At 46.1% G+C, this 24,745-nt stretch overlaps 1 protein-coding gene across 1 annotated transcript in view; it reads left to right on the top strand.

Moving 5' to 3' along the window:
* The first annotated feature begins 2,913 nt into the window (after positions 1-2,913).
* The window catches only part of CCDC63 (coiled-coil domain containing 63), a 35,102-nt gene continuing 13,270 nt past the window's right edge, over positions 2,914-24,745 (top strand). The window contains exons 1-6 of the mRNA XM_027980253.3: positions 2,914-3,095; positions 7,931-8,120; positions 18,335-18,454; positions 19,089-19,270; positions 20,456-20,637; positions 21,805-22,025. Coding sequence (XP_027836054.1) covers positions 3,037-3,095; positions 7,931-8,120; positions 18,335-18,454; positions 19,089-19,270; positions 20,456-20,637; positions 21,805-22,025 — 954 coding nt within the window. The 5' untranslated portion in view covers positions 2,914-3,036. The remainder of the gene's footprint in view (positions 3,096-7,930; positions 8,121-18,334; positions 18,455-19,088; positions 19,271-20,455; positions 20,638-21,804; positions 22,026-24,745) is intronic.

Below are 24,745 nucleotides of genomic sequence, written 5' to 3' on the forward strand. Positions count from 1 at the left end.
AGGAATAGACTTTTGAAGTCTCATTGGCCAGATCTGGGTCACATGCTCATCTTTTGACCAATCATTGACAAAGGGAAATAGGGTTACTAGGATTAGTGGGAACCAATCATGATTCATCCTCTAGAACTGGGCACATTGAGGAGGGACAAAATCAGAGTCCTGTTAAGAAGAACTTAGGCTATTCTAAGAGTCATTCTAGCTCTATAGCTAGCTTCTATAACCAAGATATTCCCACATTTCATTGGCTTAACATAATAGAAATTAATTTCTTTTTTTGGTAACAGTCCAATGAGGATGTTCATGGTTGGCAGGTGACTTCTTCCACAAGTTGGTTTAGGGGACTTGTCTTGTGGCTCTGCCCGTCTGGAGTTGCACTTCTCATAAATGTCAGAGTGGGGAAGAGAAGATGGAAATGTCACATCCACATCTTAAAGTCATGGTCTGGAAGGGACACATCTCTCTGCTCACATCCATGGGTGAGAATTCATAGGCCTGCATGGATTCAGGAGGAGTTGGGAAGTATAAGCCCTGGTCAGGCAGCTACCGGGGCAACAATTCTTCATGAAGGAGAAGTGGTTGTTGGGAGACAATTACCTCATCTCTTAAAGGCTGATCTTCTTACATCCCTGCTTTTAAGGAACATCCTAGCTTTTCCAGACCTCTTGGCTCTTCCCAGTGGGTGCTGCGATCTATACTAGAGCACACACCTGTCTCTGAACACTCCTTTTATTCACTTGCTGCTCAGCCTTTGCCCAGGCACTTCTCTTTACCCCCAATTTCTTCCGCACTTTTCTTCTCTGCATGGTGAACTCCTATTAATCCTTCAAAACCCAAATTGAAAATCATCTTCTTTGTGCACCTTTTCCCACTGTTTTACCTAGGGCAGGGTTCGTAGCACCTTGAAGATTGACTTACACCTGAATTCCCTACAATATTTAGCACACAGTAGCCTCTTAGTTTCAGAGAAGGAAATGGCAACCCACTCCAGTGTTCTTGCCTGGAGAATCCCAGGGATGGCGGAGCCTGGTGGGCTGCTGTCTGTGGGGTCTCACAGAGTTGGACACGACTGAAGCAACTTAGCAGCAGCATCAGCAGCCTCTTAATTTGTGTGCTAAAGAGATTTACTTACTTCAGGCATGAGAACTCATTTGGTTGCAAGCAACAGAAAACTCATCTTGGATTATTTTAAGTGAATATGCTGATTCATGTAATTGGACATGACCCAGAGTATCTTCAGGCTTGGCTATATCCAGGGCCTCAAATGATTCCCCCAAGGTCAAATTTCTCTTGAGTTTGTCTTCTGTCCTCCAAGATAGCTTTATTCTTAGGCTCCCTGAAGAGTTGCCAGCCACTCGCAACCTCATTCACATGGGTTAAAGTGCAGCAGGAAACAATTTCTCTCTTCCTGAATGTGCAAGCTTAAATTCCACCATTTATTCTGCTTGGGGTCATGACCTATCACGGAACTGACCACTCAGGCCAAGGCCTTGAGGTTATGCAGATTAGCCAGGGGTCTGGCACTATGATTGGCCCATCCAGAGTCACAGGTTCCAATCTGGAAATGACCAGGAGTGAGGGAGGGTGTGGCTTCCTACTGGAAATTCCAGGTATTGCTACAGGAGGCAGAGGAATGCTGGATGCCCCATAAGCCCACATAAATATTTTTTATGCTGAACTGTCATCATATGAAAAGACCCACATCATACCATTTACTGCGTTCTTACTTTGTGCCTGGTTTAGTGCCTTGCATGCTGAACAACCTGAAATGGCTTCTAGAATTTCTCCTGTTTTCCAGATGAGGAAACCAAGGCCCAGAAACCTGAAATGACTTGTCCAAAGTTAACAAGTGGCCAAGGAGGGAATTTTTGCTGAGATTTGATGGTTGATACAGCAATGCTTTAAACCACTGCACCGTGGGACCCTTCAGCGGGTGGCGGAGCTCAGAGTTTCTAGTTTAGGAATTTAGTTCCTGAAGTCTGGAAGTTGGGGTGCAGTGGATCTTACAGCCCCATGGGGTTCATAGGGTTAGCATTGTTCCCGCCTCTGAATACCTAATGCCTCTCAGTACCACTGGCTCCTGCTTTTAAAAGTGAGGGGAGGTTATCCTCAACAGCTGAAGCTGGGTGAATTTCAATGTAACCCCATCAGAGGACACACTGCCTTGATGCCATTTTGCCCCTCTTCTTTGGGAACACAGGGAGCAAGAGGGTACCAACATGCCAGAACCATCTGCCTGGCTCCTAATAATAAATTGTGAGAGGAACAGGTTTCAGGAAAACATTGCTTTAAAAAAAAAAGCCTCTTCTCACACCCGGGCAGCCATCTGTCGTGTCCTCCTCTGGTGCCAAACTGTGGGAGGAGGGAGAGGGTTCTGCTGGGTCCGGCCCCACCAGCAGGGGTGGCTCACAAGTTTTCTTTGTTTTGCCACTCTGGACAGGGCATTGCAGAGAGAGAGAGGAGCACTTGCTGGCATTGACCTCCCTTGGGTACGGTGTCTGAGGAGAGGAAAAGCACAATTCCTTCAAGATGCCAATGGTGGGTAATAGCTCCTATATAGAGAGGGTTTACTGTGGGGTTAGGCATTGTGCTGTCCACTAAACACATATTAGCTTATGGAATCTTGACAGCAAATCTGTGTGCACCCATTTTATCGATGAAAGACTGGAGACTCAGATGTTAAGTGACTCACCCAAAGTCACACAGCAAGGCCACCTCTTCAGTATGTAATAATGAGGCCCAGCCTCCTCTCCACCTCAGCAACCCAGGGCAGGTTTTCCATGTAACACACAAGCAGTTGACATCACCCACGGGTGGTCTTTCAACTCTAGCTCTGCCCCAAGCACCCTTCTTGCCCTCCACCCTTGAGTTGAAATGTGGGCTTTTCTAGTCACCTAACCTGTTGCTTAATACCCACCCTGTCTCACCCAGAAGAAGCACAGGAGAAAAGACCCTGAAAGTTCCCAGGAACCTTCAGAGAAGACCAAAGGGCAGCTGGTTGAGGGGGAGCTTCGGAAGCTGAGGCAGCAGTTCCGGAAGATGGTGGACAGTCGGAAGTCCTTTAACTTCCGCTCCCAGCAGAAGATCATGAACCAGCAGTAAGTGATGGTCAGAGAAAATTTGGGGTTTTGGTTTCATGGGGCTTGCCTTCTGATGTGGCCTCTGGGGCATGGACCCATTTGGGATAGCTTCAGTGGGGAAAGGAGATATATTCTCAGAGTTCAGGGTGTCTTGGGGACCCCAAGGGGAGCAGAGCACCTATGTTTCAGGGAAGGACCCAAACTAGAAGCCATTGCTGGTTCCTGTTTCTTTCATCACATGGGTTTTGTTCTTCCTTTTCTTGATCTCATCTGTGGCTGGTGGGATGGCTTCCTTCAATTCTTGAGCTACCAAGGGCCACACAGAGAGACTGTCCTTAATCAATTCCAGAATTCTGAGAATCCATCCCAGAATTCTCAGGGCAGGGAGAATCTGATTGTCTCAGCTTGGGTCTGGTGTCTGCTTCTGGCCCAATTAGCTGTGGTCTGGGGGTTGAACTATAGGACGGAAAATAGCTATGGGTATCCCCAGCGGTTCTAGCAGTGAAGGTGGGGAGTTCCCAGAGAAGGGGAAAGCACCCGGCAGTGGATACCCCAAAGGGCATTTCCTGTTTGTGTGACCTTTTGGGATCTTCAAGACTGAATATTTGAAATTGAGTGGCCCGAGAAATTATGCATAGTTTTCCCTGGGCAACAGAAAGGTGCTCTCAGGGTTTGAAGAAGCAAACGTTAAACAGGCATTCTTAGATTCCGTCCAAGGAAAGGTGATTCATTAACTACATCTAAAATGTTTATACAGGCAGTAACTGCCTCTTAGTAGAAAGAAAATCTGACTGTTAGATGATGTGCGGAGTTCAGAGGCTAGAGGAGTTCTTTAGATTTTCCAAGGTTTGGCTTACTCAGAGCCACTGTTGGTCAGTATGAGATCACTCTGTGAATTAGACAAAGGCACCCTTTTTTCAAGATTCTTTACTGCCATCTGTTGGAAACATCATTGTTATGTAGAGATTTTGTTAAAACATGACCAAAGATGCTTACTCCTTGGAAGAAAAGTTATGACCAACCTAGACAGCATATTGAAAAGCAGAGATGTTACTTTGTCAGCAAACGTCCGTCTAGTCAAGGCTATGGTTTTTCCAATGGTCATGTATGAAAGTGAGAGTTGGACTATAAAGAAAGCTGAGTGCCAAAGAATTGATGCTTTTGAACTGTGATGTTGGAGAAGACTCTTGAGAGTCCCTTGGACTGCAAGGAGATTCAACCAGTCCATCCTAAAGGAGATCAGTCCTGAATATTCATTGGAAGGACTGATGCTGAAGCTAAAACTCCAGTACTTTGGCCACCTGATGTGAATAGCTGACTCATTTGAAAAGACCCTGATGCGGGGAAAGATTGAGGGCAGGAGGAGAAGGGGACGACAGAGGATGAGATGGTTGGATGGCATCACTGATTCGATGGACATGGGTTTGGGTGGACTCCGGGAGTTAGTGATGGACAGGGAGGCCTGGCGTGCTGTGGTTCATGGGGTCGCAAAGAGTCAAACATGACTGAGCGACTGAACTGAATGAACTATCTCTCAGAAAAGTACAATAAATCAGCAAATCGGTGATATGTTTTCAAGTAGATGGTGCTCCCTTGGGCTGTGCAGTCCATAGCCTGCACTTCTGTGCCTGGTGATCTTGATTCACAGTCTGTCCTTGGTGTGGGCATCAGGGAATGCCTACTTCCTGGTGTGTCTTCAGTTTTTCTTGAATCTTTCTTACTCTTCTGCATCCTGCTCTACCCTACCCAAGTCCATTTGATCTGGTTTCACTGTGATGGAACTGAAGCGGGGGAGGGGAGTGAAAGAGTAGACATAAACAACCTAAAATAGGAGGAAAATTGGGTTGAGGTAAGTGAGGTAGTTAGGGTACAATATTTAAGGAAGTGCTTTTCCCCAGGGCTGACCTTGCACCTATACCACCCTGAGAGTGAAGATCTCCTTAATTTTTGAAGCATCTCACTCCCCTCACTGCAGTCCCAGCCCTGCCTAAAGATGGACAAACCTTCCTTTTGCTTTTTTCTGACCTCACTACACCCTGAAAGCCTGGTGATAATCTTTGATGGATTATCCTGCTCTCTCTCTTTTTTCTCTGTATCTTTACAAAGACCCCTCCCATGAGGGGCTTAAGAAGGGCAGAGAAGTCCCAAGGGCCAGGTTTAGAAGACAAGAGCTCTAGAACTAGGTGTGCTCTCTGGTGGTCCCTAGCAGCATGTGGCCATTTACATTGGTAATTAGTTACAATAAATAAAATTAGAAATTCAGTTCTTCAATTTCATCAGCCACATTTCAGGTGCTCAGTAGCTACATGTGCCTGGTGGATGCTATCAGAGCAACTAGAGAACATTTCCATCACTGCAGAATAATCTACTGGACAGTGCTGCTTTAGAGCAGTAGTGGCTAATGAACCAAGTCTTACTGGCTGCCTGTTTTTATGAAGTTTTATTGGCACATAGCCACACCTATTCATTTTTGTGTTTCATATGGTTGCTCTGTTGAGTAGATGCAACAGAGGTCCTCTGGCCCACAAAACCTAAAATATTTACTCTTTACTGTGCTGTGAAAGTGCTGCACTCAATATGCTAGCAAATTTGGAAAACTCAGCAGTGGCCACAGGACTGGAAAAGGTCCGTTTTCATTCCAATCCCAAAGAAAGGTAATGCCAAAGAATGCTCAAATTATCTCACAATTGCACTCATCTCACACGCTAGTAAAGTAATGCTCAAAATTCTCCAAGCCAGGCTTCAGCTATTCGTGAACCGTGAACTTCCAGATATTCAAGCTGGTTTTAGAAAAGGCAGAGGAACCAGAGATCAAATTGCCAACATCCGCTGGATCGTGGAAAAGCAAGAGAGTTCCAGAAAAACATCTATTTCTGCTTTATTGACTATGCCAAAGCCTTTGACTGTGTGGATCACAATGAACTGTGGAAAATTCTGAAAGAGATGGGAATACCAGAGCACCTGACTTCCTCTTGAGAAACCTATATGCATGTCAGGAAGCAACAGTTAGAACTGGACATGGAACAACAGACTGGTTCCAAATAGGAAAAGGAGTCCATCAAGGCTGTATATTGTCACCCTGCTTATTTAACTTATATACAGAGTACATCATGAGAAATTCTGGGCTGGAAGAATCACAAGCTGGAATCATGATTGCTGGGAGAAATATTAATAACCTCAGATATGCAGATGACACCACCCTTGTGGCAGAATGTGAAGAGGAACGAAAAAGCCTCTTGATCAAAGTGAAAGTGGAGAGTGAAAAAGTTGGCTTAAAGATCAACATTCAGAAAACTAAGATCATGGCATCTGGTCCCATCACTTTATGGGAAATGGATGGGGAAACAGTGGAAACAGTGTCAGACTTTAATTTTTTGGGCTCCAAAATCACTGCAAATGGTGACTTCGGCCATGAAATTAGAAGACGCTTACTCCTTGGAGGAAAAGTTATGACCAACCTAGATAGCATATGCAAAAGCAGAGACATTGCTTTGCCGACTAAGGTCCGTCTAGTCAAGGCTATGGTTTTTCCTGTGGTCATGTATGGATTTGAGAGTTGGACTGTAAAGAAAGCTGAGCGCCAAAGAATTGATGGTTTTGAACTGTGGTGTTGGAGAAGACTCTTGAGAGTCCCTTGGACTCCAAGGAGATCCAACCAGTCCATTCTGAAGGAGATCAGCCCTGGGATTTCTTTGGAAGGAATGATGCTAAAGCTGAAACTCCAGTGCTTTGGTCACCTCATGCGAAGAGTTGACTCATTGGAAAAGACTCTGATGCTGGGAGGGATTGGGGGCAGGAGGAGAAGGGGACGACAGAGGATGAGATGGCTGAATGGCATCACGGACTCAATGGACGTGAGTCTGAGTGAACTCCAGGAGTTGGTGATGGACAGGGAGGCTTGGCATGCTGCGATTCATGGGGTCGCAAAGAGTCGGACACAACTGAGCGACTGAACTGAACTGAACTGAACCATTTATAGAAACGTCTTTGCAGACCCTTTGCCCTTGAATGTTCTTTACTGTTCTAGAGTGGTGCTTCCAAAACTTTAAAGTGCATAGAAGTCACTTGAGGATCTTGTTGCAAAGCAAATTCTGATTCAGTAGGTCCTGGGTTGGGACCTGAAATGCTTCATTTCTCCAAGCTTCCAAAGGACACTGAGGCAGCAAGCCTGCAAATCGCACTGAACAGTGGGAATAGGCTGCAAGGACTTTGCAAGAAATTCGGCCTTTGTGCCATTTCATTGTTCAATTGCTGTGCAGTCACCCAAGCCTTCTTTTCTTTTCAAAATCTCCATTTGCCCATGTCCTTGACCCCCTCTCTTCTCCAGAGAGGACAAGGGAGAGAAAGAAGACTCATGTTAACCAATTTCATAAATCATTAGCCCCCGAATAGAGGAGCTGGTGGGGGTTAGAGGTTCCTGTGCAGCTCTGTGTTGATGCACAGTCCAAAGATCCTGTCTGATGGGTTTGCCTGTCATTACCAGAGATAATTGGCTAGAAAGCTGGAAAAGAAGGTCTGCAAAATCAGACAGATGCCAGTGAGCTGCTGACAAAAGAAAACTTGGGGGCTCCCACCATGTCTAGGTAATGGGTTTTGACAGGCACAGCTGCAAATTGTTCTGAGGGAAAAAAAAAAGGTATCACTCAGAGAAGGGTGCAGAGAAGTGGTGCAGTGAACTGGATCAGAGGTGATGTAAGTTCAGGACCTGGACTAGAGACCTTGCGTGAGTTCCTTCCAACTCGCTGGGTTGGGAAGTACCTCTCTGAGTCTCTTTTCAGGGTCAAGGGGCCTGGAGTGTCCGATCCAGGCAAAGCCAGGGGTTCAGGGTTAATCATGTGCTGCTTTCCCAACAGCAAGGAAATCAAGACCCTGCAGGAGGAGCAGGATGAGATCACCCTGCTTTTGAATCTCATCAAGTCCTCCAGGAACCTGGATCTCAATGAGAAAAACTACCTGGAACTGCGTTTCCTGCTGCAAACTAAGGAGGACTATGAGGCCCTGATTAAATCAATGAAACTGCTGTTGGCTGAACTGGATGAGAAGGTGTGGTCTTTCTCTTAAAGGGTTAACCAGAACACTGAACAAGGGGAAGGAGTGGGGGCGGGGTACTCCCCACCATACCCTGCACTGCTGGCTTTTCTAAACCTGTCTCTACCACCATTGTAACCCCTAATCTCTCAGTTCCATTGATCCATTTCCCCTCTGTGGTCTCCAGTGCCTCCCTATTACACTTAGAATAAATGCCCAAATCCTTACTGTATCAGTCAGGAGAGGTTAGGTATGCTGCAGTAACAAACACTCCCTCTCCCCAACTCAGTGGTTTAAAACAACAAAGGTTTCTTTTTCGTACATGATTTATGGTCTATGGTGGATGGGCTAGGGGCTCTTAAATCCTCTCATCCTAGGGCCAGGCTGATGGGATAGCCCCCATCTTGGACATTGCCAGGGGCTGTGGTAGAAAAAAGTGAGATCCTGAGGGTGTCACCCTGGCAATTGAGTGCTCCAGTGTGTCACGTCTGCTCATGACCCATTGACTCAAGACAGTCTACAAAACACATAAATACCCCCAGTGCCCATACCCATCCAAAAATAGTCAACTCTACCCATTCACAAAAGGACCTAGGAAGTGCAGTCCTCATGGGTCCAGAAAACAAAGAGCTAGAGACATTTGCTGGACAGCATTCATCCCTTACTGTGGTTTGAAAGTCCCTATGTGATCTAGCCCCTGCCTACCCTTCTAGGCTCATCCCATGTTATTCCTTTCTGAAGTCTTCTCACTCCAGCTGCAAAAGCCTTTCTCACTGCCCCCCCCCCCCCCGCCCCGCTAAATAATGCTGTCTTTTCTCACCTCAGGGCCTTTGTGTATGCTGCCCCCAAATGCCTCACCCTAGTTGCTTATCTTTTTCTCAGCCTGCTGCTGCTGCTAAGTTGCTTCAGTCGTGTCCGATTCTGTGCGACCCCATAGATGGCAGCCCACCAGGCTCCCCTGTCCCTGGGATTCTCCAGGCAAGAACACTGGAGTGGGTTGCCATTTCCTTCTCCAGTGCCTGAAAGTGAAAAGTGAAATTGAAGTTGCTCCGTCATGTCCGACTCTTGGAGACCCCATGGACTGCAGGCTCCTCCGTCCATGGGGTATTCCAGGCAAGAGTACTGGAGTGGGTTACCATTGCTTTCTCCGTTTCTCAGCCTAAAGGTGACTTTCTCAGGTCTCAGGGAGGCCTTCTCTATGGCCTCTATCCAGTTTAAAGTATATCCCCCTGGTTTTAGGTTCCTGGCCAGGAACAGATAGCACACTCAGTCAGGGTACTCAGAGAAGTAGGGCACTCTGGAACCTGGCGTAAATACCCCTACCTCCCTTGTCCTCTGGGCTCCATCCACACTGGCTGCCTTTATGGACCCACACTGTTGTCTCTCATCTCTGCCTTTGCACATGCTGTTCCCTCTGCCTGGAGTGCTGGGCCCTATCCTCTCTGCTTGTGGGAGTCTTATTCATCCTTTGGGTCTCAGCTCAAATGCTGTTTATGCAGGATAGTTGTCCCTTCATTTTTCCCTGCTATGTGCCCCTTCTGTGTGTGTCCAAATTATCTTCTATCTCCCCTCTCCTAGGACTCAACATGCTTCCTGGGTTGTTTCCAGTCCTAGACTGTAGGTTCACTGAGGGCAGAGGCCACTCTGTCTTGGATACTGTCATACCCCTGTTGTCTGGCATCAAGCGGTGGTTTGACAAACATTGATGAATGAGTGAATGAATGAATATATGAATGTATGAGAAGAAGGCAATAAACGTGAACAAAGAGGGAACTTCCCTGATGGTCCAGTGATTAAGACTTCGCTTTCCAATGCAGATGGTGCAGGTTCGATCCCTGGTTGGAGAGTTAAAATCCCACATGCCTTGCGGTCAAAAAACCAAAACATTAAAAAAAAAAACCAAACCATAATATTGTAACAAATTCAATAAAGACTTTTAAAATGGTGCACATCAAAGGAAAAAAAAATGCTTTAAAAAGTGAACAAAGAAAAATTGCAAAAAGAAACAGGGATGTGGATTCTCAGAAACATTAGAAAAGGCGATTTAGTTTGCAAATCATCCAAAGAGTATGGCACTCACTGCCCAGCACAGAAACCTTCTTGGTCTAATTCCATCCCAGCTCCCAGGATCCCCTCCTGCTGTGTCCACCACACAGTGCCCAGAACTTTGTCCTTTCAAGGGGTCACTGGAGGCGAGGATACCACTGGGCCCTGCTTGGCCTCACAGAATAATTAATAAACTGATGCCTTCCTGCTGGGCATCTTGTGTAAGCAATGCATTTCCCCTTCAGCTACGGGCTTTGGGTAATGTCTCCCATTGGGCTGAAGCCTAATTACTTTCAGCATCACAAAAGCAGTGCCTGACATAAAGGTGCCAAAGGGAATACAGCTCGGAATTTAGTCACAAGAGCTGATGCCATAACTTCCTTTGGCAAGGAGTAGAGCCTGAGGACTCTAGGGGTCAGCTCAGGCAGGGACAGGCAGCCCTTCAGAGCTGCAGAGGCCACACCTGATATATGGGGGAGGACGCTACCCTCCCATAAATCAAAACAAGTCATTTGTTTTATATCAGAAGAGAGCTGGAGTGGGTTTGTGTTGAGGATGTTGCCTTGTGCATAGAACAGGAAAGGAGAGCCAAGTGCAAAAGGAACCTGGCTTGACTTGAACCTGACTTTGTCAGCACTGATGAAGCAATTTGATTTTGCTGTGAGGGAATTTGTAGGGGAGAGAGACAGTGTGTTCCAGCTAAAGTCCAAAACCTGGCTGATGTCAGTCATAAGCAGCATTTCTATACCTTGCCAGTTTTGTGCGAGATCCACTGGTTCCCTTGATGTCTGATCTTCTGAGCCACTATCTTGCTTGAGAAATGTGTTGGGCTACAAGTAATGCAATTCCTGACTGGAAGCAGCTGGGAAAATAGAGGTTTGTTTTTCTCACATAATAAGATGTTTTACTGGAAATAGACCATCCTAGGGATGGTTTAGCAGCTCTACAATGATGGATTTTTATTTTTCTCTGTGACTCTCTTGGCCTCATGGTTACAAGATGGCCAGCCAATAGCCATCTTGTATAATGGTATAATATACATTAGCTATTCCCTTCTCCAGTGGACACAGTCTGTCAGACCTCTCCACCATGACCTGCCCGTCTTGGGTTGCCCCATGGGCATGGCTTGGTTTCATTGAGTTAGACAAGGCTGTGGTCCTAGTGTGATTAGATTGACTAGTTTTCTGTGAGTATGGTTTCAGTGTGTCTGCCCTCTGATGCCCTCTTGCAACACCTACCATCTTACTTGGGTTTCTCTTACCTTGGGCGTGGAGTATCTCTTCACGGCTGCTCCAGCAAAGCACAGCTGCTGCTCCTTACCTTGGACGAGGGGTATCTGTATCAGTATTCTTGCCTTGAGAACCCCATGAACAGTATGAAAAGGCAAGATGATAGGATACTGAAAGAGGAACTCCCCAGGTTGGTAGGTGCCCAAATTGCTACTGGAGATCAGTGGAGAAATAACTCCAGAAAGAATGAAGGGATGGAGCCAAAGCAAAAACAATACCCAGCTGTGGATGTGACTGGTGATAGAAGCAAGGTCCGAAGCTGTAAATAGCAATATTGCATAGGAACCTGGAATGTCAGGTCCATGAATCAAGGCAAATTGGAAGTGGTCAAACGAGATGGCAAGAGTAAACGTTGACATTCTAGGAATCAGCGAACTAAAATGGACTGGAATGGGTGAATTTAACTCAGATGACCATTATATCTACTGCTGTGGGCAGGAATCCCTCAGAAGAAATGGAGTAGCCATCATGGTCAACAAAAGAGTCCGAAATGCAGTACTTGGATGCAATCTCAAAAACAACAGAATGATCTCTGTTCGTCTCCAAGGCAAACCATTTAATATCACAGTTATCCAAGTCTATGCCCCAACCAGTAACGCTGAAGAAGCTGAAGTTGAATGGTTCTATGAAGACCTACAAGACCTTTTAGAACTAACACCCCAAAAAGATGTCCTTTTCATTATAGGGGACTTGAATGCAAAAGTAGGAAGTCAAGAAACACCTGGAGTAACAGGCAAATTTGGCCTTGGAATGCGGAATGAAGCAGGGCAAAGACTAATAGAGTTTTGCCAAGAAAATGCACTGGTCATAGCAAACACCCTCTTCCAACAACACAAGAGAAGACTCTACACATGGACGTCACCAGATGGTCAACGCCGAAATCAGATTGATTATATTCTTTGCAGCCAAAGATGGAGAAGCTCTATACAGTCAACAAAAACAAGACAAGGAGCTGACTGTGGCTCAGATCATGAACTCCTTATTGCAAAATTCAGACTCAAATTGAAGAAAGTAGGGAAAACCGCTAGAGCATTCAGGTATGACCTAAATCAAATCCCTTATGATTATACAGTGGAAGTGAGAAATAGATTTAAGGGCCTAGATCTGATAGAGTGCCTGATGAACTATGGAATGAGGTTCGTGACATTGTACAGAGGACAGGGATCAAGACCATCCCCATGGAAAAGAAATGTAAAAAAGCAAAATGGCTGCCTGGGGAGGCCTTACAAATAGCTGTGAAAAGAAGAGAGGCAAAAAACAAAGGAGAAAAGGAAAGATATAAGCATCTGAATGCAGAGTTCCAGAGAATAGTAAGAAGAGATAAGAAAGCCGCCTTCAGTGATCAATGCAAGGAAATACAGGAAAAGAACAGAATGGGAAAGACTAGAGATCAAGGGAACATTTCATGCAAAGATGGGCTCGATAAAGCACAGAAATGGTATGGACCTAACAGAAGCAGAAGATATTAAGAAGAGGTGGCAAGAATACACAGAAGAACTGTACAAAAAAGATCTTCATGAGCCAGATAATCACAATGGTGAGATCACTCATCTAGAGCCAGACATCCTTGAATGTGAAGTCAAGTGGGCCTTAGAAAGCATCACTACGAACAAAGCTAGTGGAGGTGATGGAATTCCAGTGGAGCTGTTTAAAATCCTGAAAGATGATGCTGCGAAAGTGCTGCACTCAATATGCCAGCAAATTTGGAAAACTCAGCAGTGGCCACAGGACTGGAAAAGGTCAGTTTTCATTCCAATCCCAAAGAAAGGCAATGCCAAAGAATGCTCAAACTACCGCACAGTCGCACTCATCTCACACGCTAGTAAAGTAATGCTCAAAATTCTCCAAGCCAGGCTTCAGCAATATGCGAACCGTGAACTTCCAGATATTCAAGCTGGTTTTAGAAAAGGCAGAGGAACCAGAGATCAAATTGCCAACATCCTCTGGATCATGGAAAAAGCAAGAGAGTTCCAGAAAAACATCTATTTCTGCTTTATTGACTATGTCAAAGCCTTTGACTGTGTGGATCACAATGAACTGTGGAAAATTCTGAAAGAGATGGGAATACCAGACCACCTGACCTGCCTCTTGAGAAACCTATATGCAGGTCAGGAAGCAACAGTTAGAACTGGACATGGAACAACAGACTGGTTCCAAATAGGAAAAGGAGTACATCAAGGCTGTATATTGTCACCCTGCTTATTTAACTTATATTGCAGAGCGCATCATGAGAAATGCTGGACAGGAAGAATCACGAGCTGGAATCAAGATTGCCGGGAGAAATATCAATAACCTCAGATATGCAGATGACACCACCCTTATGGCAGAAAGTGAAGAGGAACTAAAAAGCCTCTTGATGAAAGTGAAAGAAGAGAGTGAAAAAGTTGGCTTAAAGCTCAACATTCAGAAAACTAAGATCATGGCATCTGGTCCCATCACTTCATGGGAAATAGATGGGGAAACAGTGGAAGCAGTGTCAGACTTTATTTTTTGGGGCTCCAAAATCACTGCAGATGATGATTGCAGCCATGAAATTAAAAGACGCTTACTCTTTGGAAGAAAGGTTATGACCAACCTAGATAGCATGTGCAAAAGCAGAGACATTACTTTGCTGACTAAGGTCCATCTAGTCAAGGCTATGGTTTTTCCAGTGGTCATGTATGGATATGAGAGTTGGACTGTGAAGAAGGCTGCGCACCGAAGAATTGATGCTTTTGAATTGTGGTGTTGGAGAAGAGTCTTGAGAGTCCCTTGGACTGCAAGGATATCCAACCAGTCCATTCTGAAGGAGATCAGCCCTGGGATTTCTTTGGAAGGAATGATGCTAAAGCTGAAACTCCAATACTTTGGCCACCTCATGCAAAGAGTTGACTCATTGGAAAAGACTCTGATGCTGGGAGGGATTGGGGGCAGGAGGAGAAGGGGACGACCGAGGATGAGATGGCAGGATGGCATCACGGACTCGATGGACGTGAGTCTAAGTGAACTCCGGGAGTTGGTGATGGACAGGGAGGCTTGGCATGCTGCGATTCATGGGGTCGCAAAGAGTCGGACATGACTGAGCAACTGAACTGAACGGATACATTAGCTGGTATAACATTTCATAGAATTGCATTCAAAAATATAAAGAATGGATGGGAGTTTTTCCTACATGATATTCTCTTCTTATGAAAGGGAGAATAACTCACAAAATCCCTCCAGCAGATTTTCTCTGATTGGCCAGGGTTGGGGTATAGGTCCATTCCTTTGCCAATCACTGGTAAAGAGAAATTATGGAATTTCCAGAATTGGTTTGAGGTATACCAGGGGCAGCAGATTATGGTGCAAGCACCAAGTCTGGTCTGTTTGTTTATGGCCCTCCAGTGAAGAATGGTTTTTACATCTTAAATGTTTGCTTTTTAAATGGTTATGTGAGTATCTACATACTCACATACTCTAAAATGGTTATGTGAGTCTCTTGGTCCTCGAAGCCTAAAATATTTACTGTTTTGGCCTTTTAGAAAAAGTTTCCCAGCCCCTGGTTTAGATTGATGATGATTTATCCCTTGGGCCTTGGGGCAGAGCCCACCTTCCCTGAGTAAAGTACTGGCAATAAGAAAATGTTTTTATCTCATTTAACAGGCAGTAGCATGCTTTCCTCATGGCTCAGTTGTAAAGACTCTACTTGTTAATGAAGGAAACTTGGGTTTGATCTCTGGGTTGGGAAGATCCCCTGGAGAAGGGAATGGCAACACACTCCACCATTCTTGCCTGGGAAATCCCATGGACAGAGGAGTCTGGTGGGCTACAGTCCATGGGGTTGCAAAGAGCTGGACATGACTTGGTGACTAAAACCAACAGGAAGTATAAAAATAATACAAGCTTCAGGATGGTTGATTCAGCAGCTCAGTTAGGTTATCAAAGTATTTGTCCTTTGTGGGCAGCAGCAATTCTATGCACTGCATCCATATGGAACAACATCTGCAAGAGAAGACAGACCATCTCTTCCTAGAACTCCCTTTTAGGAATAAGGAAACGTTTTCCGGATGTTTCCCTGCAGCTCAGAGACTCCAGCTGGTTTGCTGTTGCTGTTCAGTCACTCAGCTGTGTCCAACCCTTTGCAACCCCATGGACTGCAAGCACCCAGGCTTCCCTGTCCTTCACCATCTCCCAGAGCTTGCTCAAACTCATGTCCACTGAGCTGATGATGACATCCAACTTTCTCATCCTGTGTCATCCCCTTCTCCTGCCCTCAGTCTTTCCTAGATCAAGGTCTTTTCCATTGTCGGCTCTTCGCATCAGGTGGCCAAAGTATTGGAGCTTCAGCTTCAGCATCTGTCCTTCTAATGAATATTCAGGGTTGATTTCCTTCAGGTTGACTGGTTTGATCTCCTTGCTGTACAAGGGACTCTCAAGGGTCTTCTCCAGCACCACAGTTTGAAAGCATCAGTTCTTCAGTGCTCAGCCTTCCTTATGGTCCGGCTCTCACATCCATACGCGACTACTGGAAAAACCATAGCTTTGACTAGACAGACCTTTGTTGGCAAAGAGATGTCTCTGCTTTTGAATATAATATCTAGATTTTTCATAGCTTTTCTTCGAAGGGCCAAACGTCTTAGATATAGGTCCTACCCTTCATCCATATTTCTTCCTCTGTTTTCCCCCATGGAACATAACTGTGAAGGCTGGTGCTGTGGCAGCCATGTTTTGATGGAGAAGTCAGGTGAATTATACAGATCTTGTCCTTACATAGTTCAGTTACTGAACTTAAGCCATCAACGTATTATGAGAGAAAGATAAACCATAATTTGTTTAAACCACTATGTAGCCAGGCTTTCTGTAATTTGTTGTTGCATGTATTCCTAACTGATACAAGCTGCTACCCCTTAAGGGAGGCTGCTGAGATCTGTGCCTATAAAAGCAGAGGAAATTCTTCTGAGGAAAGCATATTTTTAACAAGTCCTGAGCCTAAATGAACTTAATCATTTTCTAGTCATTGACACTTAAAATTATGAATCACTCAACTGCCAGCACCTCTTTTTAACAGCAAATATTTATAATACCTCCTTTACAATCCTGAAGTAAAATTCGTAGATGATATAATCCTTTACCCTTCTTCTTTTAAATCAACATGATGCTATAACTATAATATAAAGGAAACATAAAGGAAAGCTGTTAATACTAAAATTGTATGTATTTCGATATGTTCATGTTTTGGCCTGACTTATCCTGAACAGGGCTGGCAAATTGCTCCACAGAGGGCCTGATAGTAAATATTTTGGCTTTACAGGCCATGTGGTCTGTGTTGCAGCTATTCCGTTCTGCTTCATAGCCTGAAGGCAGCCATGGACAATGCAAGGAACGGGCATGGCTGTGGGCCAGTAAGACTTTATGAGAACAGGCAGCGGGCCAGATTCCACACTGCAGACTGGCTGGGGCTTGCTGTATCCACAACTCAAAGAAGATAATCCGTGGGAATTCCCTGGCCGTCCAGGGGTTAGCAGTTGCTGTGTTCACTGCAGTGGCCCAGGTTCAATCCATGGTCAGGGAACTAAGAGGCCCACAAGCTTCGCAGCATAGCCAAACAAAAACCACAAGATGATCCACGTTGTGCTGGTGTCAAGATTCCCAAAATGATGGCCAACTCTTGGTTAAGTTCCAGACAAATCAATGAACATTCTCTCGATTTATACAGTGACTCCATTCCTGGATACTTGTCTATTAAAACTGAATGAAAGGACTTCCCTGGTGGTCCAGTGGTAAGGAATCCATCTGCCCATGCAGGAGACGTGGGCTTCACCCCTGGCCGGAAAAGATCCCAAGTGCTGCAGAGCAGCTAAGCCCACGCTCCTCAACCATTGAGCCTGTGCGCTACAGCCCACGAGCCACAATCCTGAAGCAAGTGCACTCCAGAGCCTGTGCTCTGCAGCCACAGAAGTCACAGCAATGAGAAGCCTGTGCACCGCAACTAGAGAGTAGCCCCTGCTTTCTGCAGCTAGAGAAAGCCCATGCGCAGCAACAAAGACCCAGCACAGCCAAAAATTAAAAAAAAAGAGAGAATGAAAAATGCTGTGTGTGCATATGTAGAAGACATTTTGATTCTAGATACAGAGGATTATAGAGAGGATTTTCACCTGCCTGACATCTAAGGTGCACTGGACAGTCACAAGGAATGGGGTCAATTTTTGGATGTCTGGTGCTGTCTTACATGTTGCAGGGTGTGACACCTCATGACCTGCTCTTTAAGAGTTGCTAGCGACTGAAGCGGTAGAAGGCAATGGCACCCCACTCCAGTACTCTTGCCTGGAAAATCCCATGGATGGAGGAGCCTGGTAGGCTACAGTCCATGGGGGTGCTAAGAGTCAGACACAACTGAGCGACTTCACTTTCACTTTTCACTTTCATGCCTTGGAGAAGGAAATGGCAACCCATGCCAATGTTCTTGCCTGGAGAATCCCAGGGACGGTAGAGCCTGGTGGGCTGCCATCTATGGGGTCCCACAGAGTCGGACACGACAAGCAACCTAGCAGCAGCAGCAGCATCCCCATTATTGTGAGAGTCAGAAAAAGAAACAAACAAAAAACCTGCCAACCAACCAAAAACAAGGTTACAGAAGGCTTCTCGGGGGATCAATGCCATTTCTCCAGGAAAACAGTGGCTTTAGGGTCAGGTGAAATTTTTGCCCATATGTGAGTGAAATTTACATGCACAAGTGAGAATAAAAACTCTTAGTTGCTCATTTTGTCCCAAACTGACTAAGATTAAGTTGAGTCCACAGCCAAGAGAGATTCTATTTATAGGAAAAGAAATAATATGGTGGTTTTTGTTTTAGCATGCTTGAGTTAGTGAACTATTGCGTTTGTCCCCATACAGATGTTAACACAGCTGGGTTTTCCCTCTCTCTCTTTTTTTCAGATTGTTCAGATGGAGAAAAAAATTGTAAACCAAAGACAGATTTTCACAAAAATACAGGAGGCCAATAACCCCCGGAAATTGCAAAAACAGATCCACATTTTGGAAACCCGTTTGAATCTTGTACGTAAGGTGTCTTCTGGGGGAATGCTCTGGCTGTCCAATGGTTAGGACTCCCTGCTTCCACTCCAGGGGGCACGGGTTTGATCCCTGGTAGAGAAACTAAGGGGTTTCCCTATGGTTCAGTGGTAAAGAATCCACCTGTAGCGCAGGAGACATGCGTTCGATCCCTAGTTCGGGAAGATCCCCTGGAGATCTTGCAACCCACCCCAGTATTTCCCAGTATTCTTGCCTAGGAAATCCCATGGACAGAGGAGCCTGGTGGACTGTAGTCCATAGTGTTGCACAGAGTCGGACGCAACTGAGCACGTGTGCATGAATGTACCTGGAACACGTGGGGAACTAAGATCCCACATGGTGCAACGCGGCCAAACAAAATCTCTGCAGACAGCTCTCCCTCCCTTCGGAGAAGGAAAGGATGATGTCCATGAAGCCATTAGCAGGCATACATTCCATTGGTTGAGTCAGGAGAAGGTGAATGATGGTGTACACACAGGCCAGGCAGCGCTCCAACTGTGGTTTGGTGGGCCTGGGATGGGAGGTGCGGGGAAGACGCTGCAACACTCTGGCTGCCTTCTGGAAGCTTGCCTCGTGCCCCACGAGTGAGCCTCGTTTTGAAGCTCAGCTCTCCTTGCAGGTCACTGTACACTTTGACCAGATGCTGACCACCAACGCAAAGCTCCGGAAGGAGATTGAGGAACTGAGGCATGAGAAGGCTGCTTACGACAACGTCTACCAGCATCTTTGTCGGCGCCTGTTGATGCAGAAGAAGACAATGAATGTGGCCATCGAGCAGTCTGCCCAGGCCTACGAGCAGAGGTAGGCTGGTGGAGAGACTCCTGGGGGCAGAGATGTCTCAGCCACCTGTTGGGCTTCTTACCCCTCTACCCACTGTGCTTATGTGTTGAGGAACCTGAAACCATCATCATCGTAACTCTGAGCACTGGTTGTGTCTCTGCCAAGCAAGATGCTAGATGCTCTGGGTAGTGTTTTAACCCTCACCACAGCCCTAGGAGTTACTATCCCCATTTTATAGGCCAGGGAATGAAGGCTTAGAGATGTCAAAATGCTTACCTGAGATCCAGGTAAGTGGCAGATGTGGTGGAGCTGAGATTTAAACCCCTATTCTATATCATCTTCCCCTGCCTGTAGTCCTAGGGATCCCTCTCAGTCTGGACTGTTTCCCAGCTTCACCCCTGGAAGGGCAAAAGGCATGCAGTTCAGATGTGAAGGGTGCAGGTTTTGGAGCTAGAGAGATCTGGGTTTGAAACCTGGCTCCACCACCACTAATTTATTTTAGGACTTCTTTGGGTGGAAGTGAGGATTACATAATATTAGTATAGGGAATTCCCTGGTGGTCCAGTGGCTAAGACTCCGCACTCCCAATGCAGGGAACCAGGTTCAGTCCCTGGTCAGGGAACTAGATCCCATATGCTGAGACTAAGAGTTTACTTGCTGCAGCTCAGAAGATCCTGCGTGCCACAATGAAGATCGAAGACCCTGCATGTAGCAACTAAGACCTGGTGCAGCCCAAATAAATATATATTTTAAAAAAATGAGTATATAAGGGAGTGGCTGGGGCATAGTATTATACTTGACAAGTGGTGATGATGATGGGAATAGTGATAATGGTGATGTTTGATGATGCTGATGGTGGTGATGCTGATGTGGTGATGCTGATGTGGTGATGCTGATGGTATTGGTAGTGATGATAGGGGTGATGGTGATGGTGACGGTGGTGCTGATGGTGGTGGTGGTGGTGATGATCAGGATGGTGACAGAGATGATGATAGAAAATCATTTCCTGAGGGTGGTCTAGAGTTGTGAGCTCCTGTCATTCAGGTGAGGAAGGTGATTCCTCTACTCCCAGAAATCTCCATAATTAAAAGAAGGGATGATCACTGCCCAGGAATGAAGTCCGTCTGGACTGGTAGGGAGAAGCGGGGGAGAAGGAAGGAGCCTCTGGACACTCAGACTCTGTTGTGCTCCCCTCCCCTCACCGAGGCTGGAAGCCATGGCTCGAATGGCTGCCATGAAGGACCGCCAGCAGAAGGACATCTCTCAGTACAACCTGGAGATCCGAGAGCTGGAGCGTGTCTACGATCATGAAACCAAGCTCAAATCCTTCTTGCTCATCAAGCTGAATGATCGTCTTGAATTCGAGGAGCAGTCCAAAAAGGAAGAAGGTATCTCTCTCCACTGAATACCTCTTTCTCTCAACTGAAGGTGCCCAAGTCTCCTTGTACCAAGGTTGCCAAATTTAGCAAAGAAAAATACAAGACACCATTAAATTTAAATTGCAGATAAACAAAGAATAACATTTTAGTCCCATGCAATATTTGAAGGATGCTTACACTAAAGAATTATTTGTGGTTTATCTACAATTGACACATATTTATACTTTTAAAAATACATTGTTTGTCTGAAATTCAAATTTAACTAGATGAGTTGGATTTTATCCGCCATCCCTAACCTACAGGATGTGGCCTCACCTTGTGGCTCTGCTTCCATTATTTAGAGGAGGAACTTTTATTGGAGGCAGCCCTATCCATGTTTGGAGATTCTGAAGGAGGACTCACAAGACTCGGAATATCATTGCAAACATGGCTATGATGTAGACACATCAGCAGGGAGAAAAGGTGCACGGGGCGAGGTCCAGAGGAAACCAGGCACAAGCTTCCCGGATCTTCTCCCAGTGGAGTCACACAGGATATGCTTAATTCCTCCAGCCTCTAGTTTTGACAACACATGTGTGAAGAGTCATCTATTTGGGGAGCTCGTTAGAGACTCGATGCCCAAGATTCTTACTAGGGGCTGGTCGTGTAGGCCCTCTCTCCCCAGCACATCCCAAGATTCCAGCCTCCCAGCAGGAAGGCAGGTGTTTGGCATAGGCCACACTGTCCATACACTCAGGGCACAGGAGCCACTCTTAACCATTTGAGGACAGTTTTAAATCAGTGTAGGGAAATGTTCACCATTTAAGTTCCCAGATGAAGGTGAAGGGCCAGTCTTGCAAACAGACCTTTCTAAGCAGAGCAGGCTCAGGGCTGCTATGTTAACTCTCTCCTGAACAGGTTGAAAGATCTGAGCTCTTCAGAGAGCCCCCTGTGTAGCTGCATTTGATTTTTGGTCTTTTAGCCCTTCTGTCCCCTTCTACCTTCTCATTTGCAACTGTATGGCTAGAAGTGTGTTTCTGGGAAACTCCATCTCTCACTTTCCCCCTCCTTGTCCTGGGAAAGTCTAGCCCCCTCCCTGGGGCACAGTGATAATATTATGGAGCTCTTTCCTCTGCCAGGCTGTGCTCTGAGTGGCTTCCCTTTCAGACTCACAGTTGCTGGTTCTTCCTTTTCTAGCTCTCAAGGCAAAGAAGTATAGGAAGAAGAGCAAGGGTGAGAGTTTTGAGAGCTACGAGGTGGCTCACCTCCGGCTGCTGAAACTGACAAAGACTGGGAACCTGAATCAGCTCATCGAGGAGTTTCTGGCCAAGGAGGAGAAGAACTTTGCTCGGTTCACGTATGTCACGGAGCTCAACAATGACATGGAGATGATGCACAAGAAGATCGAGAGAATCCAGGTCGGGGCACCTCTCCTTTCCCAGGACAGGGGCCCACCTGCTCCCGCAGTAGCCTTCCCCAAGGCAGCTTCCTCAGAACACTCTTTGAGCTGCTCTGCAGAAAAAAGGACTTCAAGTCAAAAAAAGTTTGGGAAATACTATATTCCCCCAATGTTCTCCCCTCTACATTTTAACCTTCCTGAAACTGGTATTTGTCTTTCAGTTGATACATACACTTAATAGGTTCATGTCCCCTCACCCCTGAGAGGTGACATTTAAAATCCATGGTATGTCTTATAATCCAGAGTTCAGTAAACTATAGCTACAGCCATATATGGTCTTTGACCTATTTTTGCACAGCCCATGAGCTGAGAATGATTTATACATTTTTAAAGGACTGTAAGGGAAAAAATATGCAAGACAGACCATATATGGCTTGCAAAACCCAAAATATTGACTGTGTGGCCCTTTGTCTTAAAAGCTGGCTGACCCCTGTCAATAGACAGCTTTGTAGAATTGAGGAGAGATGGTAAATTGATCTTGGAGAGAACTGATGTATGTGAGCATAGTAAGGGCTCTGATAAGTCCTGCAGTAAAGAAACTATTTACCTTTGTTGAACCTGTAATTTCCCAAACTTGACTCCCTGAGCTGCTTACTCCCCAGAACACACAGAAACAGCCTTTGGAACTCTCTGCACAGAGAGAGTCTAAACTTAGCATGACACTCCAGTCCTTTCAGAATTTGGCTTCAACCTGCCCCTGCAGGCTCAGCTCTCATCGCGACCCTCAAGGCACTCCCATCAGCTGCCAGTCCCAGCTGCCCCCTGTGTTTCCCTTCTCTGAAACCTTCCTCATGCTGTTCCCCACCCCTCCCACTCTTCTTCTGATGCAATACCACTCATTAGTCCTGACAAATGTCACCTCCTCTGAGAACTCATTACTCTTCCCTCTGAGGTCCCTGTGCTGGGTGGAAACCTAGGGGAGCCCTTCCTTTTGCAGTGTCACCGTTTCCTGAATGTGGGGCCAAATGCAAGTAGCTAGAAGACAGGGGAAAACATTTTAATTTTTTCAAAATGAGTGATGAAGTTAATTTTAATGGGGATTAGAAAGAACAGCACTCAGAGCATTGTGATTCTATAGAGAGGATTCCTTAGGGTGGTAAGTAGTAGTAATGTCTGCATGCTCAGTTGCTCAGTCATGTCTAACTCTTTGCGACCCCGTGGATTGTAGCCCGCCAGGCTCCTCTGTCCATGGGATTCTTCAGGCAAGGGGATCTTCCTGATCCAGGGATCGAACCTGCCCCTCTTGAGTCTCCTGCATTGGCAGGTGGATTCTTTACCACTGCACCACCTGGGAAGCCCAGGTAGTAATAATAACGGTAAACAAATAGTGATAAACAAACTACACAAAATTTGGTCAATTTAAAGAAAGCTACTAATAGATAATAATAGTACAGGTGACACGTGGAAACGGAGGTGGGCTGTCACAGGAAACAGATGGCATGCCCAAAATGGGTAAAGAGAGGTGAGCTTTGAAAAAAGAGACTATTTACAAAGGTCTAAAGAAATTAAGGCGGGAATGTGCTGAATCGCATAGCTGAGCTCCAGAATGGGTGAGGTGACGGAGCCGTTTCTGGAACCAGGAGGCAGGTATGTGGAGAAGGCTGTCTGTGTGTCTTTCCTGGTGGCTGGTGGCCAAACGAATGACCTGCCAAGAGGGTGGGCAAGTACCCCAATCCCGCTCTCCTTCCACTGTCCAGCTGGGGTACCCCTTTGGCTGGCTGGCCCAGAGAGCTAAGGGGAGAGGAGGCCCGTCTTTCAGAGGACAGGCGCCCTCGTGGGTGCCCTGTCCATTCCCAAAGCCCAGGACTGCCCTGCACACAGTGGGAGGCACCGAGCAGCTATTCTCCAACAGCAACCTTGACCTTGACTTTCCCAATCACCTTGAGGGCACTCTCCTTTCTTCTTCAGCCACACAGCCTGTCTCTGTTGTGAGGACAAGTGTATCTGAGGAAAGATGGCCAAACTCCCGCCTTCTCTGGGCCTCAGTTTCCCCACCTGTAGAATGACATATTCGGACTGGAGCAGTAGTTTCCAAGCTTTCATTAAAAGCTACTGAAGTTTTTCTTTAAACTAGGGTATGAGGAAATATCAGTAAATAAAACAGATGAAATGGAGTGGTTCTGGATGAAGGGGGTGGAGGTGAGATGGGTTACTGGAGGGGGTGTTTGAGCCCTTATCTCTTCGCCCTCTTGTGGCACCTCTGCCCAAAGTAGGGTTCAGATTTAAGTCAAAAACATTTAGGATTCTAACATCTGACTTCACTCTTACCTAGAGGGCTGGGGTCAGAGGTCATAAACTGATGAACGCAGGCTTCATTGTTCTGTTGCTTGGCCTCCTTCGTACCCAAATTTTAAAATTAGTGAGTTGCCAACATTTAAAAATCAGGATATTCCACATGAAAATGTGGATTTCTGGTTTCTCTAGGAAAATCAGATCTGACAACTCCAGCCCACATTCTCACAGGAAGCTGAGTGCACTGCCCCTATAAACTGGTCAGACCATACTCTCCCTCCTTTGCTGAGAGGAGCTGGGGTCTCATTTGCTCTGAAGAGACCAGAGCAGTCTCAAGCAAGAGGGGCCCAGTTGGCCTCTGAGTGGGCCACCTGCCGTTTAGGCGCTTCGCCACTTCCCTCTGGTGGCCATCTTCAGTATCGCAGGGAAGGTTTTTGAAGGCCAAAG

The sequence above is a fragment of the Ovis aries genome, chromosome 17 (genome assembly GCF_016772045.2).
Source record: "Ovis aries strain OAR_USU_Benz2616 breed Rambouillet chromosome 17, ARS-UI_Ramb_v3.0, whole genome shotgun sequence".
NCBI classification, from domain to species: Eukaryota; Metazoa; Chordata; class Mammalia; order Artiodactyla; family Bovidae; genus Ovis; species Ovis aries.